General features: G+C 48.2%; 1 protein-coding gene and 1 long non-coding RNA gene across 8 annotated transcripts; one reads left to right on the top strand and one right to left on the bottom strand.

Annotated features, from left to right (window-relative positions):
- Positions 1-1,815: 1,815 nt before the first annotated feature.
- LOC120673581 lies at positions 1,816-11,790 on the bottom strand. 7 transcript variants are annotated; one of them, XM_039954488.1, is made up of 12 exons: positions 11,384-11,790; positions 10,884-11,010; positions 10,706-10,797; positions 5,797-6,101; positions 5,271-5,413; positions 4,829-5,146; positions 4,708-4,751; positions 4,490-4,585; positions 4,121-4,195; positions 2,906-3,064; positions 2,210-2,265; positions 1,816-2,121 (listed from the first exon to the last, which is right to left on the bottom strand). In XM_039954488.1, the coding sequence occupies exons 7-12, from the start codon at positions 4,717-4,719 to the stop codon at positions 1,950-1,952; spliced, it is 570 nt and encodes a 189-aa protein (XP_039810422.1). In that variant the 5' UTR covers positions 4,720-4,751; positions 4,829-5,146; positions 5,271-5,413; positions 5,797-6,101; positions 10,706-10,797; positions 10,884-11,010; positions 11,384-11,790; the 3' UTR covers positions 1,816-1,949. The 7 variants fall into 7 exon arrangements, 5 of the variants coding, with proteins under 5 accessions (XP_039810422.1, XP_039810424.1, XP_039810425.1 ...); XM_039954490.1 differs by having other exon boundaries at positions 5,975-6,101; XM_039954491.1 differs by lacking the exon at positions 5,797-6,101.
- LOC120673583 lies at positions 2,046-2,563 on the top strand. The gene is made up of 2 exons (XR_005674694.1): positions 2,046-2,173; positions 2,248-2,563. It is a non-coding gene; the product is annotated as an uncharacterized LOC120673583 (long non-coding RNA).
- Positions 11,791-16,498: the final 4,708 nt, after the last annotated feature.

The raw sequence follows: 16,498 nt of genomic DNA, 5'->3' as shown, positions 1-16,498 counted from the left end.
AAGAGACGAAGGGCGGATCAAGGGTTTTTCAAATCTGATGGGAATCTTCACAATCAAGGTGAAACCTATCAAGATTTTCTGTACAAGTAAATGGAATTTATTTAGTATAAAAATGTTTAGGGAGATTCCATACATGCAGATATACATGGAGAGTAAATTTTCTTTACATGCAAATAAATAAAATATGGGTCTTATTTAGTTGCGAAATTCAAAATTCCAAAACCATCACATCGAAAAGGAATCTTACATGCATGGAGTACTAAATCTAAACGAAATAAAAAATGAATTGCATAGTTTGCTAATAAATTACGAGATGAATCTAATGAGTTTAATTAGGCTATAATTAAATACTAAATTGCTACAGTGCACATATGCTAATGATGGATTAATTAGTCTTAATAAATTCATCTCGTAGTTTACAGACAAGTTCTGTAATTAGTTTTATGATTAATCTATGTTTAATACTTCAAATGTGCAAATATTCCATTTCAAAAACTTTACGGGCGTAACTAAACTAGGCCCTGGTGCATGATTTTATCGGCACTCTTTTGGACCGAAGATCTTTAGGGAGATTATTATTAATTGTTCTTTCAAAAAATTATTATTAATTGTTGTTTGTTGGAAGTATCTGGTGCATGAAGAATTATTTTTTATGGTTGGCACATATCTTGTCAGATGGAAATTCATGTGTCAAGGTGGAGCTTCTCACAAAGCCAAATTCGTCCATGAAGCATCGCATATACCTACTTCTTCCTTCCTATTTTATCTCCCACAAATGTTTTCTTTCCTATCTATATATAGTAAGAAGCACGTGCGGCACGCACGTGTTTTAAAAAGGTATAGTAAAAACATTATATTAGAATAAATATGTATTCATAGCTACATTTACCATTAGCTTTTGTGGATACAATATTCAGGTACATTGTTCGATACAAATTTACAAAATGAAAAATTTCGAGATATACAAATAATATGTACATGACCATATATCTCATGCAACCATTAAACACAATAGAAGGGAATATGTGTAAGAATAAAATGTTCTTGATATGCATTTGCCCGTGCAACACGTACATGTTTTTCAAGAAATGCGGTAAACAAGGATCTTAATGCTAAACTACGTGTGCCAAAAAGCACATCTACCAGAAACCACTAAATTCCTCATCCGCCATAGTAAATTGCAAATTTCCACCATAGATATTCTGCTGGGCCAAATCACAAGACCACTTATAAGTGCTAAACAACCTGAATTTTATACCAAGCAGTTTTCTTGCAAGGCCTGCCCTTAGCACCTATTGTGCTATTTTGAAGCTGATTGACTATTAATCAAATCTCTTTTAAAACTCCAGTAAAAATAATCGACATGGCCGATTCCTCGCATGTCCTTTGATACACAACTTGTTATGACCAAGTTTGTTTTCTCAACAACCCTCACTAATCTCAAAATGAATTAAGAGGGTGCTGACATGGCTCAAAATTCCTTCATTGCTCTTGAAGCAAACAGTCTTCCTAGTTCTAGCAGTGGCACCCACTGTTGGTAGCACTGGCACCTCAGCCTCAAAAGTGCCATTTATACATTTAGTGGCGGTGAAAAAAATCCATTTGTAACTGGAAATTCCTGACCGAAATCTTAAAAGGATTCTAATGTATTCTGAAAAACCTTATATTGATTATGCAAACTTGGTTGCACATAATATTAGCATACAACATTGTAAACACACATGAACAATGAAAGTAAAAGTAGAACCCACAGGTTAGCATAAGTGGAGAGGGGGTCACCTTCCATTTTTAGGCTTTTCACTACACCACTGAGAATTGAGAGACCTTTCGTTTGATTAGGTCCAAACAAAACAGGGAATATATTAGTAATGTGGAATAGAATTTAACAAATTATGTGCACCAAATATGTAACCCTTTTTACTCCAATTAGGTACCTAGACATTTTTTTTCTAAACAATGCACAAATTGGGATCCAGAAAACGATGCAACGCCTCTGGTTGGACTTCATCATCGACAATGACAGGACCGTGGTGTACGACTTCGTGCGTTCCTATGCGACATGCCAGCGCAACAAAATGGAGGCCCTCCATCCCGCCGACCTGCTCCAACCCCTTGACGTTCCTTCACAAGAGTGGGCTGACATCTCCTTGGCAGATACCTTTATTCAGCGTAGGTACAATCAAATCACAGATCGAGGTTACATTCTTACCTTATAAGCGGATTCCCATCAAGTTTCAACACTTGCAGGTTAGGCTCAAGCAATCCCTGCAGAGAAAAGCATCCACGAAAAAAGATTCAGTGAGATTGAGAACCATGCAACCGTGAGAAGTATTTTTCACTTGATGCCAGTACATGTTCATGTTGTTTATCAATCAGTGTGTGCTATGGTAGAGTTCAAATGCTTGAAGTTGTCCAGAGCATATACTACAGGACAGTATCTGGAGATAGATTCAAGAAAGAAAATACCAAAAATGAAGGGTGGAGGGTAATACCAGCTCTGCTGGGAGCGCTGTTATATTGTTGTCTAACAAGTCAAGCTCGATCAGAACAGTGAAATTCTTTATACCATGTTTAAGTGCAGTTCAGTCAGCATATGCAGAAACTGAAAAGGGGCCACTCACTGCTGCTTACAACATTTCCACATAAAAATTTTTAAGCTTCAAAACCAGTATAAGGAAATCAAAAGGAAATTCTATTCAAACTACCAAAACCCTGCCTCCACAATGACCAGACCAAATCGAAATATCCAGCCATTCAAATCATGAATCAAGAACCGGATTCAGCCATCTAGGCATGAGAATCATGAATCAAGAACCGGATCCGGCCATCCAGGCATACAAATAAAAGAACTATCAAACCCTAACCCGCGAGAGAAGGGAAAGGAAGAGGATGGAGACGAGATTACTGGAGAGAAGGCATCTGAAGGAGATGAACGCTGGATGATAGACTGTGGTGTTGCCGCCGCTGCCATGCCCCATTGCTGGTTCGCAGCGCAGCCTCTATCCGCTGCGCGCTGCTGTGCCGCACCATCCTCTTCTCCTACTCGAACTGGTGCTGAGAAAATCTGCAAAGTAGACTATCTTGTTCAGATTTCGATCCATCAAACTGAACAACATAAAAATAAACTGAACTGAACCAACAGCAAAGTTAACAACAGAAAAATGTATAATTACTTATACTAATTATAGCAGTAGAAAGTCAGCAAGAAGGTGCAGAAAATAAAAATGAATAGGACTACATGTCGATGTAAAATGAATAGGACTACATGTCTCAATCTCAATTGGGAACAGACATGTATTCAGCAGCTGTGATTAAAACATAGAATATCTAGTACTGAATATATGAACATATAGCCAATTTTCAGGTTAATAAGAGTTGCAGTTGTGAGCTAATCTTACATGTACTACCGACTGCCTAGTCTTGACTTTTATTTATCCATGCAACAAGCAGCACACAACTCTTTTGTTTGTTACTCATATAAACAGCTCAACTATAGCAAGACAAATAATTGTTCCAAGTTAGGCAGTATGCAAGCTAGATGAAATCAGATGTACATGTAAAATATGATTACAACTAATGTTAATTCTAGGATTTTTAATGCAGCTACTTTTAGCTATGAGTCCATCACATTCTAAGTGATCAAAAGAGAAAAAAAAGGAGATTGGCAAGGCACAACATACATTCAGTGAAGAAAGTACAGTACTTAACTAGGATCATCCATCTTTGCTATCTTACCAAGATAGCAAATTTGTTTGGGACAAAGCATTTGTCAAACTTAATCAGGGAACCGAATCCATGCTTCTCATTGATAGATTTTTTATTGTTATCCAGTGAATCAATGACCTTGGAGAAATAAGATACCGAGAACCTTGTGAAAACATTGTGAGATAATTACCTTCGTAAAGTCAACTGAGAATTTTCCATCAGAGTGCAAGACAAAAGCCCCATTGTCATACAATCAGTTAAACTGCAGAGCTTGTTCTTTTCTATATTTGGATACAAGGTAATTATCAGTTTATCACCAAAGTGTTCAGGACAGTATGAAAATGGTATGATACATAACGATGTCCTTCTGTTTCGAATTTAGGTTAGTTAGCTAGCAGGGAAGATGCAGACTTACCCATGTGCTTCTTCGGAAGCAGCCAGCCAGGAAAGAGACATACATGGATTGTAATAGGCTCTTAGGAAGCAATCCCTGATAGAAAAGAAACAAATAGTTGAATTAACAAAATAAAGAGTTTCCTTGAGGACTTTTTTTTGTTAAATCTGTAGTGGCTTAAACAACAGATCACAATGATCGGACATGCAGAGTTGCAGAAACTGTATGACATCCATGCGGATCGCAACATCTACGATTAATAAGATGTGGCTACTGGCAAATGCACAAAACAGAGTAGGGCAACAGATAATGATGCAAATTAACACCACCACCGCCACCCCCCAATTATAGCATTCTGGTTAACAAAATATGATATTATCTTTGAATTACCTGAATATCTCTGAGCAAGTTGACGCGCTTCAGGACCTTGGGGGTGAGACTCTCGAGCACATCCATGTGCTGCGCGACCAACCCCTCCAGCTTGTTCTGCACAAGCACGGAGTAGACAGAATCAGATAGATGCCCTCTCCGGTGAAACCGGCACCACGCAGAGCAACAAAAAAAAAAAGTAACGAGAGTGGAAAGGAGGCGGAGAGAAGTCAGAGTACCTTCAGCGACATCACAAGCTCGGCCTTCTGCTCCGGCGTGAGCTCTGCATTGCAAAAACAAAAGGTGCCGCCGGTGAAGGAGAACCAAGGAGGGGAAGGAGCGGGGGAGGGGCAGACGAACCTGAAGAGGTGGCGCGCGGAGAGGGGCACCCCGGTGAAGGAGAAGGTAGCGGGGGGAGGGTGACGGCGGAAGCGAGGGGGAGATGGCTTGGCGCCGCCGTCCCCCTTGCCCCCTCCACCCCTGCTTCTACCGCCGGAGGTGCTGAAGACCTTGGATCCGAAGAGGAGGACGACGCACGAAGGCGGGTGGAGGAGGACGACGCACATGCCGGCGACCGGGCAGAGGAGGACACGCATGACGGTGGGCCGTGGGTGGGCAGGGAAGGAAGAGGAGGACGCGCGCGACGGGGCGTTGTGATTATCAACCATATGTTGGAAGCTGAATGAATATGTGATTTGCATCAACGAATGGTGTTGTTACTATGATTTTAAAAGGGCTCCCGAGTTCCAAAGTAGTAGTATGTTGGCAAGATGAAAAACAACAGGAAGAATAGAGGACTTACTGTCTTTAGGATGCAGTGACTAAATCCATGTCAACTTTCTGTTATTACAATACAAATTCCCACGTCATGAAAAGGTCCAATGGTGCTGCTACCTTCCGTTTGTTTTATGAAATAAGAGCCACCCCATCATGTCCGACCTTAACCTATACAATTCAACAACGTGACATAATAGTGTAATACAATTTTTTTTTTGAAGAGCACACCTTACAGAAAAACTGATTAGTTGCACACTGTATCACAGATTTCATAAAACAAACGGTAACACACATTTCATTTGTCAGCTTTCACACTATAGTTTCATCCTATGCCATGTTTCTCTCATTAGCTAGTCCATTCTATATTGTGGCAAGATTAGCTGCAAATTGCTGAAAAGAAGAGTCTCATCAAGCGAGTAGATGCCAGAAGACATGCATAGCAAGTTATCAATAAAATATAATAGCAATGCATCTCAATTACTGATATACCCATTTAATTCAACAATTCACTCAATTAGCAGAATGATATATACAGCCTGTTGGATAATTACCCTTGCTCTTACTTGTCATCAATGCTTGTACAGTAGAGGGAGCTCCTGCTCCTGTAGTGCCATGCCTGATCCTTGACTTGGGCGGCAGATGGCTGTAGCAAATAGTAGTAGGTGCAGTTGGCAGCATGGCTGCAGTAGCTAGTAGTGGTAGGGACTGCAGAACACTATAGCGCCTTACCTTGTAAATTCTCATCTTGACCGGTGTGTCTATAAGGAGGAGAGCAGCTGCAGCTCAGAGTTTTAAGCAGCTCCATTTCGTGTGCTCTTACTGAGTCCTTCTTCTTCCTCTCATCTTCTTCCTCCACCTGAAAGTAAGAGGGTGTTGTGCGTGTGTGAGGGAGTGCCAATAAGTGGTATTCAGAGCTTGAGTGTTCGAGCTTGGTGGCCATGGCTTCCCTGGATCGTGAGCATGGGCGCGGGCGTTCTCAGGAGCATGGTCGTGGGCGCCAGACGACGTACGTCGTGAAGAAGACGGTGCGGGACGTCGGCGGCGCGCAGTACCCCATGCTCACTCGCACGAACTACGCCGAGTGGGTGGTGCTGATGAAGGTGATGCTCAAGGCGAGGCGCCTATGGGCGGCGGTGACCGTGGGCACCGCTGACGAAGAAGACGACCAGTCGGCCATGGAGGCCATTCTCAAGTCAGTGCCGACCGAGTACGTCGTCCCGCTCGGCGCCAAGGACTCCGCCAAGGAGGCGTGGGAGAGCCTGGAGACGATGCGGCTCCGCGGCGACCGCGTGCGCAAGGCGAAGGCGCAGCAGCCCCGGCTGGAGTACGAGGCTATTGCGTTCCGCGATGGCGAGGCCATCGAGGACTTCGCGCTGGTGAGCCAGTTAGTGCAGGTCGGCATCGACATCGGCGAAGAGGAAGCGGTGGCGAAGTATCTCCGCATCGTGCCCCGCCGCGATTCGCGCAGATTGCGCTCTCAATCGAGACGCTGCTCGACATGAGCACGCTCTCGATCGAGGAAGTCACCGGGCGGCTCAAGGCGGTCGAGGACCGCGCGGAGGCCCCCGCTCGCACGACTGCTGGCGGCCAGCTACTACTTACGAAGGAGCAGTGGGCAGCGCGCCTGCGCGAGAGGAAGCAGGGGGAGAGCTCTTCTGTTTCGCGCAGCGGCGGTAGAGGCGGCGCGCGCGGCAAGCCACGGCGGAAGGCCGAGGGCGCCAGCAAGGACGGCGGAGATCGTGCCGCCGACAAGGATCGTTGTCGAAATTGCGGCAAGATCGGGCACTAGGCCCGCGACTGCAAGGAGCCGCGGCGCCAGGAGCGGGCGCACCTCGCCCAGGATGACGAGGAAGAGCCTGCGCTGCTCATGGCGCAGGTCTGCGTCATCAACACCGAGGCAGAAGACGTCTGCGTCATCAACACCGAGGCAGAAGACCGCGGCGGGCGCATCGAGCTCGACGAGCCGCCCGCACGGGTCAACCTCGGGCGAGTAGAAGAGGAGGCTGAGGAGCAGTGGTACCTCGACACCGGTGCGAGCAACCACATGACCGGAAACTGCGCGGCCTTCTCCGAGCTCGACACCGGAGTCGTCGGCACCGTGAAGTTCGGGGACAACTCCGGCTTCGACATCCAGGGGCGCGGCACGGTCGTGTTCCAGTGCAAGAATGGTGAGCACAAGGCGCTGACGGATGTGTACTACATCCCCAAGCTCCGGAGCAACATCGTCAGCATTGGGCAGCTCGACGAGCGAGGCTGCCAGGTGCTGATCGACGGCGGCGTGCTCCGGATCAGGGACCGCGAGCGGAAGCTGCTCGCCAAGGTCGAGCGCGGCAGGAATCGCCTCTACACCTTGGCGCTGCGCATTGCGCGCCCGGTGTGCTTGGCGGCAAGGTGCGACGATGCGGCGTGGCGCTGGCACGCGCGCTTCGGCCATTTGAGCTTCGATGCTTTGGCCAGGATGGCGCGGCAAGGCATGGTGCGAGGGCTGCCACTGATCGAGCATGCCGGCGAGCTGTGCGACAGCTGCCTTGCCGGGAAGCAGAGGAGGCTGCCGTTCCCCAAGAAGGCGAGCTACCGCGCTGGCGACACTCTCGAGCTCGTCCACGGCGACCTCTGCGGGCCAATCACGCCGGCAACGCACGGCGGGCGGCGCTACTTCCTGCTCCTGGTGGACGATTGCAGCCGCTTCATGTGGCTGCACCTCCTGTCGAGCAAGGATGAGGCGCCGACGACGATCAAGGAATTCCAGGCGCAGGTGGAGACGTAGACGGGGAAGAAGCTATGCGTGCTGCGGACGGATCGCGGCGGCAAGTTCACCTCGGTCGAGTTCGGCCTCTACTGCGTGGTACAGGGCGTTGAACGCCACCTCACGGCACCGTACTCGCCGCAGCAGAACGGCGTCGTGGAGAGGAGGAATCAGACGGTGGTCGGCATGGCTAGGAGCATGCTGAAGGCCAAGAAGATGCCGGCGGCGTTCTAGGGCGAGGCGGTGAGCACGGCGGTGTTCATCCTGAACCGCGCGCCCACCAAGAGCCTGAAGGGCACGACGCCATTCGAGGCTTGGCATAGGAGGAAACCGGACGTGTCCTTCCTCAGGACATTCGGCTGCGTCGGGCACGTGAAGAAGGCGATGCCCAACCTCGCCAAGCTGGAAGACAGGAGCACTCCCATGGTGTTCCTAGGGTACGAGCGCGGGAGCAAGGCTTATCGGCTCTACGACCCGGCCAGCAGCAAGGTGGTCTTGTCCCGCGACGTCGTCTTCAACGAGGCGGCGTGCTGGGGCTGGGAGTCCGGCGATGGGGAAGCGACGCCAGGCGGACTGAGCAGCTCTTTCACCGTCGAGTACATGCTGTACTCCGGTGCGGGGGAGCTGGCTCACGACGAAGGGGAAGAAACACCCTCGCGCGAGTCGCAGGGGACACCCTCGAGTGCGACACAGGGAGCACCCTCGAGCGAGTCGCAGGGGACACCCTCGAGTGCGACACAGGGGGCACCCGCGAGCGAGTCGCAGGGGGCACCCTCGAGAGCGGCACATGTGACACCCTCAAGCGAGGCGGAAGGGACACCCTCGAGCGAAGCGGAAGGGACACCCTCGAGGAAGGCGCAGGGGGCACCCTCGAGCAAGGCGCAAGGGGCACCCTCGAGCGAGGCGCAGGGGACACCCTCGACCGCGGGGCAGTGGACTCCGATCTCCGCCGCAACGAGCACCGTTTCGTCGATTCTCTTCGTCACACCTCCGCCGAGCGCCTCCCCGAACATCGACGCCGATTACTCCGGCGAGCCACTCCGATTCCGTCTGGTGGATGACATCGTTGGCATAGGGAGTCCGCCCGGGCAGGCGGCCCATGTGCTGGACGACCTCGAGCTGCATCTGGGCAGCGCAGAGGAGCCACCAAACTTCGCCGCAGCAGAACAGGAGGCACGCTGGCGGGCGGCGATGCTGGAGGAGATGGCGGCGGAGGAGGAGAACCGCGCGTGGGAGCTAGTGGATCCGCCGGCCGGTTGCCGGCCAATTGGGCTCAAGTGGGTGTTCAAGGTGAAGCGGAACGAGCGCGGCGAGGTGGTGCGGCACAAGGCGTGGCTCGTCGCCAAGGGATTCGTGCAGCGCGAGGGCATCGACTTCGAGGAAGTCTTTGCGCCGGTGGCGCGCATGGAATCCGTGCGCTTGCTGTTGGCGCTGGCGGCGGTGAGGTGCTGGAAGGTTCATCACCTGGACGTGAAATCGTCATTCCTAAATGGACAGCTTGCCAAGGAGGTGTACGTGCAGCAGCCGCCGGGATTTATCATTGCCGGCGAGGAGCACAGGGTGCTCCGCCTCCGCAAGGCCCTGTACGGGCTGCGTCAGGCACCGCGCGCGTGGAACATCAGGCTCGACGCCAGCCTCGCGTCGCTCGGCTTCACCAAGTGCGCCACCGAGCATGCCCTCTACACACGGCGGTCGAAGGGAGGCCTGGTGATCGTCGGCGTGTACGTCGACGACCTCATCGTCACCGGAGCTGAGCAGCGGGACATCGACGCGTTCAAGGAGAAGATGAAGTTGATGTTCCGCATGTCAGACCTCGGTCTGCTCACCTACTACCTCGGCATTGAGGTGGAGCAGACCGGGAATGCCATCACGCTCCGCCAGAGCGCCTACGCAAGGAAGCTGCTGGAGCGAAGCGGATTGGGCGAGTGCAAGGCGTGCCAGACGCCCATGGAGGAGAAGGTGAAGCTGTCAAAGGACAGCGCTGCCCCCTTGGTGGACGCCACGAGCTACCGGAGCATCGTCGGCGCACTGCGTTACCTCATGCACACACGGCTGGACATTGGGTTCGCCGTGGGGTACGTGAGCCGGTTCATGGCGGAGCCGCGGGAGGATCACCTCGCCGCGGTCAAGCATCTGCTCCGCTATGTGGTAGGGACGCGCGACTACGGGCTCGTCTACCCAAGGAGGAGCAGAGGAGAGCTGGAGCTGATTGGGTTCAGCGACAGCGACATGGCGGGCGACGTTGATGGACGAAGAAGCACGACTGGTGTGCTCTTCTTCCTTGGAGCGTGCCCGATCTCCTGGCAATCGATGAAACAAAAGGCCGTTGCGCTGAGTACTTGCGAGGCAGAGTACATTGCAGCGGCGACGACATGTTGCCAGGGAGTTTGGCTGGGGCGGCTGCTAGCAGAGCTCACCGGAGAAGAAGCTCGGGCACCCAACCTGATGGTGGACAACCAGTCCGCCATCACTTTAGCAAAGAACCCCGTCCACCACGACCGAAGCAAGCACATCGACACCAAGTATCACTTCATCCGTGATTGCGTCGACGGTGAACAGATCAAGCTCGAGTATGTCGAGACAGCTCGACAGCTCGGGGACATCCTCACCAAGCCACTTGGGCGCGTTCGACTCACTGAGTTGAGGACCAAGATTGGAGTTGAGGAAATCAAACAAGAGCAGTGCAATTAGGGGAAGGATTGTTGGATAATTACCCTTGCTCTTGCTTGTCATCAATGTTTGTACAATAGAGGGAGCTCCTGCTCCTGTAGTGCCATGCCTGGTCCTTGACTTGGGCGGCAAATGACTGTAGCAAATAGTAGTAGGTGCAGTTGTCAGCATGGCTGCAGTAACTAGTAGTGGTAGGGACTGCAGAACACTATAGCGCCTTACCTTGTAAATTCTCATCTTGACTGGTGTGTCTATAAAGAGGAGAGCAGCTGCAGCTCAGAGTTTTAAGCAGCTCCATTTCGTGTGCTCTTCCTGAGTCCTTCTTCTTCCTCTCATCTTCTTCCTCCACCTGAAAGTAAGAGGGTGTTGTGCGTGTGTGAGGGAGTGCCAACACAGCCAACACATTTTATATATCATTGATAGAGTAGTAGGGGTAGCTAGCTACAAACCAACAGACTATCATGTTTATTTCTCTTCCCAGGCTTTCAAGCTAACATGACAGATTGGACTCTTCGATCTACAATCTAGTCTAATGTTTTCAGGTACTACGGTCAGACAATTAGTTCTGCAATATACGAAGGATCATCAAGTTGGTCACTTGACCCACATAAATGTAAATAAACCAAGACAGAAGATGCAATTGATTAGATGTCTAGGCAAGACATTTCATCAAACAACTGGTGGGTAGGGGCAGCGACTGCGGATTGGCTTTGAAAACGTACGCTTCAACCTGTCCGTCGTTTGTGGCCAGCAGTCCCGTCACAGCGCCGCCGGCCTACACAACGCATGCAGGAAAGCGGCGGTGGAGTACTGGCCGCCGTGTCCAAGGTACCGGACGGTGGTGAAGCTCCTCTGCAGGTCGCGCAAGCAGATGCACCCGCACGCTGAGCAGACCTGCACACCCACCCTCGACCCAGAGATGATGATGACATTTGGAGTAGGCCAATGGATCGGCGCCAAGAGTAAATGAAGCAACCGCCACCGCCGCTTCTTCCCTACGGCACCAGGGAGGCGGCGAGGAGGGAGGCGACGAAGGGCGCCGCCATGGCAGCAGGGCGGAGGAGATCTCGGGCGGCGGCTCGGCGGGGATTACGGCGAGGGGTACCCGATTAGTCCGGGCGGGGATTGGCCTGGGTACGTCGGGCGGGTAAGCCACATCCGAGGTGGAAAAAAAAAAGCGCGGGGAAACATTTTTAGAAACAATGTTTTTTTTTTATCATCTAGATGTTGATGTTCATATTTCTTCCACGGAGAGATAGAAAAGATAGAAAGAAGGAATGAGGAGTAGGTGAGAAATATTTAGGTGGAGGTGATTTTCAATTGTTCATGTAACACGCTCGCATGTAATGTAAATTGGCACGCATAAAGCTTTCTTTCCTGTTCTATTCACATGAGAATAAAAAACTTCAATGCATACAAATTGGACAATCAGGCACGCACACCTCTATCTTTTTTCATATATTATTTCTCCAATATTTTTTCCTTTCAGATATCAAATCCTTTTGTTGCATGAAAAAAAGGTTGCATTCCATTATTCTTGCGCAAGAATGTCACATGCACTACGACTACCACTTATCTCTCGCAACCTTAATGTTTGGCTCGATTTGGCCTGGCTTCAGATGGCTCTAGCTCCACCACTGTAACGTCAGAGGAGTCCTAGGGTGAGCCACAATTGTGGCTCCATCGGCTCCATGTGGTTTTGTGAAGGGTGAGGAAGAAGAGAGAAAATAAGCTTCAATGAACAATATGATTACTCGGATGGGATGATTGTATGGCGAATTCTTGTGTGGCCTAGAATGGTGCTAGATGTCACTAACCTATTGTTTAATCGGGATATGGGTGATTAGTGCACCGGTTTAGTTAGTTAATAGGTTGATATGCACCAATTAAAATATAAGGGATGAAAGTCACAGTTTTGCCTTTTCAGTACATGCATTGGAATTTCAAAAGATCAAATTTTGACGAACAGTTAATCAAACGTTTCTTCTTCTGGTGTTCTTGCTAGCTCTGTTATCCTAACATCGAACTACATGCATAATTCAATGTTTAAAAGTTTTATGAATATGTTCAAATTTCAGATATCCTTTAGTACAACATTTGACTTTGATATAGTATATTGTAAGAGAAATATTTCTTTTACATTTCAAAAAAAATATTGTAAGAAAAATTGGTGATCCAAATATAACTTTTCAAATCCTATTATTATTATGCCTACTATAAACGAACGGACGTAGTGTTATCTTTAGCACCACAATATAAACTCATTCTGGTTTTGCGCACAGTATAATTCCCAATCATATCCACTGCCATCATGAACATAAGTTTACACGGCATCTTTCAAGTGTCTTCAACCACTTAGAAGAGATCCCATAACAGCATCAAGTACCATAACTAACTTGAGGTAGTACCAGGCTTCGAGCAGAGACATCCATATGGAGGAAAGGAATTTAGCATACATATATCAGTATAATGTCCCCACGGTTTACAATAAACCTGTAGCAAGATACAATCTATCCATGTTCCATTAACTAGGCTGCAGCAACCAAAATTATCCAACTGGATGATACAACAACAAAATCAGTTACATAGTTTGGGGTTTAATTCCCCTCGACGCCTGCTGCTGTCACTTCTGGTCATTTGCCTACCCAGTATTTGTAAGCAGCATAAACAGAGGATACGACTACGACACCAAGGACCAAGTAGGTGAAGATCGTGATCACACTGATTTGGCTAGGGCCCTTCTTCACTTTGCTTTGTGCCAGCAACGCCTTTGGCTTGAGCTTCGCCATGCTACGCTTCTGATAATGCCAAGCGAAAAGGACAGAACCAGTGTAAGCAAGTTGTGGATAGTACCAAAAAGAAAAAGACAAGCATGGTTTTTGTCGGCCCACTGTCAATCATAAAAATATCAACTGTAAGGCTGTAGCTACAATGCATCAGGTTGTCAAAATAAAATATTGTTAAGGTGATTGTTTCTTTCGAGCAAATAATACCTGATTCATAGTGTAAAATAGGTAGCAGAATATGGTAATCTGAAAAAATGGAACAGATATATAACGGAGGCAATGATGGGATCAGAACTTCAGGTTGCAAGTGTTCCATGTGGGGCACAAAATGGAACTTTGCATCTTCATTGAACCAAATTTCCAATTGGCTTGCAAACATTCACAGAGTAGTCTCTTGGTCTTATGTAAATAGCAATATGATTCAAAAGAGGAGCTTAACAAAATAACAAGTGATGAATGCGACTGGGTGCAAACAGCGTAACAGCAATCAGATTCATGCACTCAAAAGTTGCTGACATGCAAACTATTGGAATTTTTCATTTATATTTGAAAGACTTGATGGACAGGACAGATAAAAGATGAAACAAGACGCAAAGAACCCACTTGAAAACTCCATCCACAACATATGTTTCAGGTAAGGTATGATATGGCATAGGGGACACTTTGATGGACATAGATCAAAAAAATCATGAATCAATTTCTACAACTTTGCAGCCTGAATTGACTTATGCACTCAATCAATTTAATAGCTTGATAGGAAGCAGCAACTAGCTAATCAAACAAGTCACTCCTCCTTTCCATACTCCTCTCTTACTACTTCAGAATTCAGATGTGGGCCAAGGCAAGTTCATACTTTGTTTCAGTGTCAGTTTGAAATTTCAGCTACCATACTTAACTATATTAAAATAGAAAAAGACCATCAGGAAATCTAAATGATTAAGGAAAGATGATTCAATCATGAAACATAGTTCTCAAAAAGAACTTTGGACAGCATATTTTCATTTTACTCTGTAAATGCAAGTGCTAGCTACTACAAGCACAAGAAAACACCAGCTTTTTTCAATATATATATATATAATGAACGGCGTCTTAAACTAAAGTATATATATTCACTTGTAACCTCAGAGCACCTCCCAAGCCAATATTATTCATATGAAAAACTAAATGCAAGCTTGGAGAGCATATCAACCGCTTGATATCTAAAACAGCTTCCTTTGCTAAATGGCAAAATGACTCTCTTTCTCTTAATTATGCGCACAGCCTTTCAAACAAAAATTATGTGGTGCAGACCAAGGTTCTGCGTACTGGGCATATCTGTGAGAGATCGCCGGAGAGACGTCGCAACCCGCGACGCCGGCGAACTCAAGAACCCACGCACACAACTCACGCGAACTGGAAGTGGATGAACACCGGTCTCGTTGTGCTGCAATGTGGCAGTGTTTTTCTTGACTCTTTGTATTGCATATAAAGAGAGGACTACAACTGACTCGAGGCCGTGGCCTCCGACATGCGCGGCACGTCCATCACGGAGCGAATGCCATCCCAGACGCCCTAGTTCGTGCCGCACGACGCGCTTCCTCGCGAACACAGCGCGAGTCAAAGCTCAAGAACGTGCACAGCCTGAAAAACGGCCATGCAGCAACTAACCAACAGCTACACCGCTAGTTAAGCACAAGAATTATTCAACAAATCTCCTCCTAAGTCTTGTGCTCCAACTCTACTTACAGATATGTAGGCCGATCTTGGTGCAAAGCTCCAGAAACTTGTTCTTGCAGAGAGGCTTTGTCAAGACATCACCCAGCTGCTCATCAGTCCTGATGAAGCTCACTTCGATCTGCCCATTCTGTGCATACTCCCGGATTAGATGAAATCTTGTGTCTATATGTTTACTCCGGTCATGATGCACAGGATTCTTCACAAGAGAGATTGTGGACTTATTGTCCACCCTGAGCACCGGCTTGTTCATCACTGAATCCAAGATTTCAGACAACAGCCGTGCTAACCATACTCCCTGACAGGCAGCTGTTGCAGCAGCAATATACTCAGCTTCACAACTTGACAGTGCTACAACCTTTTGTTTTGCTGACTGCCAACTAATGGGACTTTCACCAAGGAAGAAAATCACTCCAGAGGTGCTCTTTCTACTATCAACATCTCCTGCTAGATCACTATCACTATAGCCCAGGAGCACAGGTTGATCTCCCTTCTTCCTTGCATACTTGAGCCCCCAATCTCTAGTCCCAGCAACATATCTCAGAATGTGTTTTACTGCTGCTAGATGATCTTCGTGAGGCTCCTCCATGAACCTACTCACATACCCGACTGAGAAAGCCAAATCAGGTCGAGTGTTCACCAAATACCTCAAACTTCCCACCAAGCTCCTATACTCTGTAGCATCAACTCGAGGGCTATCACTGTCCCTGCTCAACTTCATCTTTGCTTGCATAGGAACATCACAAGCATTGCACTCCAACATCCCAGCCTTCTCAAGAATTTTACTTGCATAGCTTCCTTGACACAGAGTGATTCCCTCCACTCCTTGCTTCACCTCAATGCCCAGATAATAAGTGAGTGCTCCCAGATCACTCATCTTGAAAATTTCTGTCATTTGTGCCTTGAACTTCTTGATGCTGTTGCAGCTGGCCCCTGTGATAATCAAATCATCCACATAGACCCCCACTACCAGCCTCTCAGACCCAGCACCCCGACAGTAAATTGCATGTTCAGATAGACATTTCTTGAACCCAAGAACACCCAGCTTATCATCTAGCTTTTGATTCCAGGCACGAGGAGCTTGATGCAAACCATATAAAGCTTTGTGCAGTCGGTATACCTTGTGTTCTTGCCCTGCTTGGGCAAACCCCGGCGCCTGTTCCACGAACACTTCCTCTTGCAGGTCACCGTTCAAGAACGCTGTCTTGACGTCCATATGGTGAACTTCCCAGCCCTCATGAGCAGCAAGGGCCAGGAGCAGCCGCACTGCCTCCATGCGCGCCACCGGTGCAAAGACTTCATCATAGTCGATGCCGTGGCGCTGTGCGTACCCCTTCA

Source organism: Panicum virgatum, chromosome 5N (genome assembly GCF_016808335.1).
Source record: "Panicum virgatum strain AP13 chromosome 5N, P.virgatum_v5, whole genome shotgun sequence".
Taxonomy (NCBI): Eukaryota; Viridiplantae; Streptophyta; class Magnoliopsida; order Poales; family Poaceae; genus Panicum; species Panicum virgatum.
This window is presented reverse-complemented; position numbering and strand designations above follow the sequence as displayed.

Excerpts from the sequence above, each read along its gene's own strand:
- LOC120673581 (XM_039954488.1), bottom strand. Across the intron at positions 4,196-4,489 it reads ACTTGCTCAGAGATATTCAG|GGATTGCTTCCTAAGAGCCT; the intron begins GTAATTCAAAGA and ends CTTTTCTATCAG. Across the intron at positions 2,122-2,209 it reads GATGGGAATCCGCTTATAAG|GAACGTCAAGGGGTTGGAGC; the intron begins GTAAGAATGTAA and ends ACTCTTGTGAAG.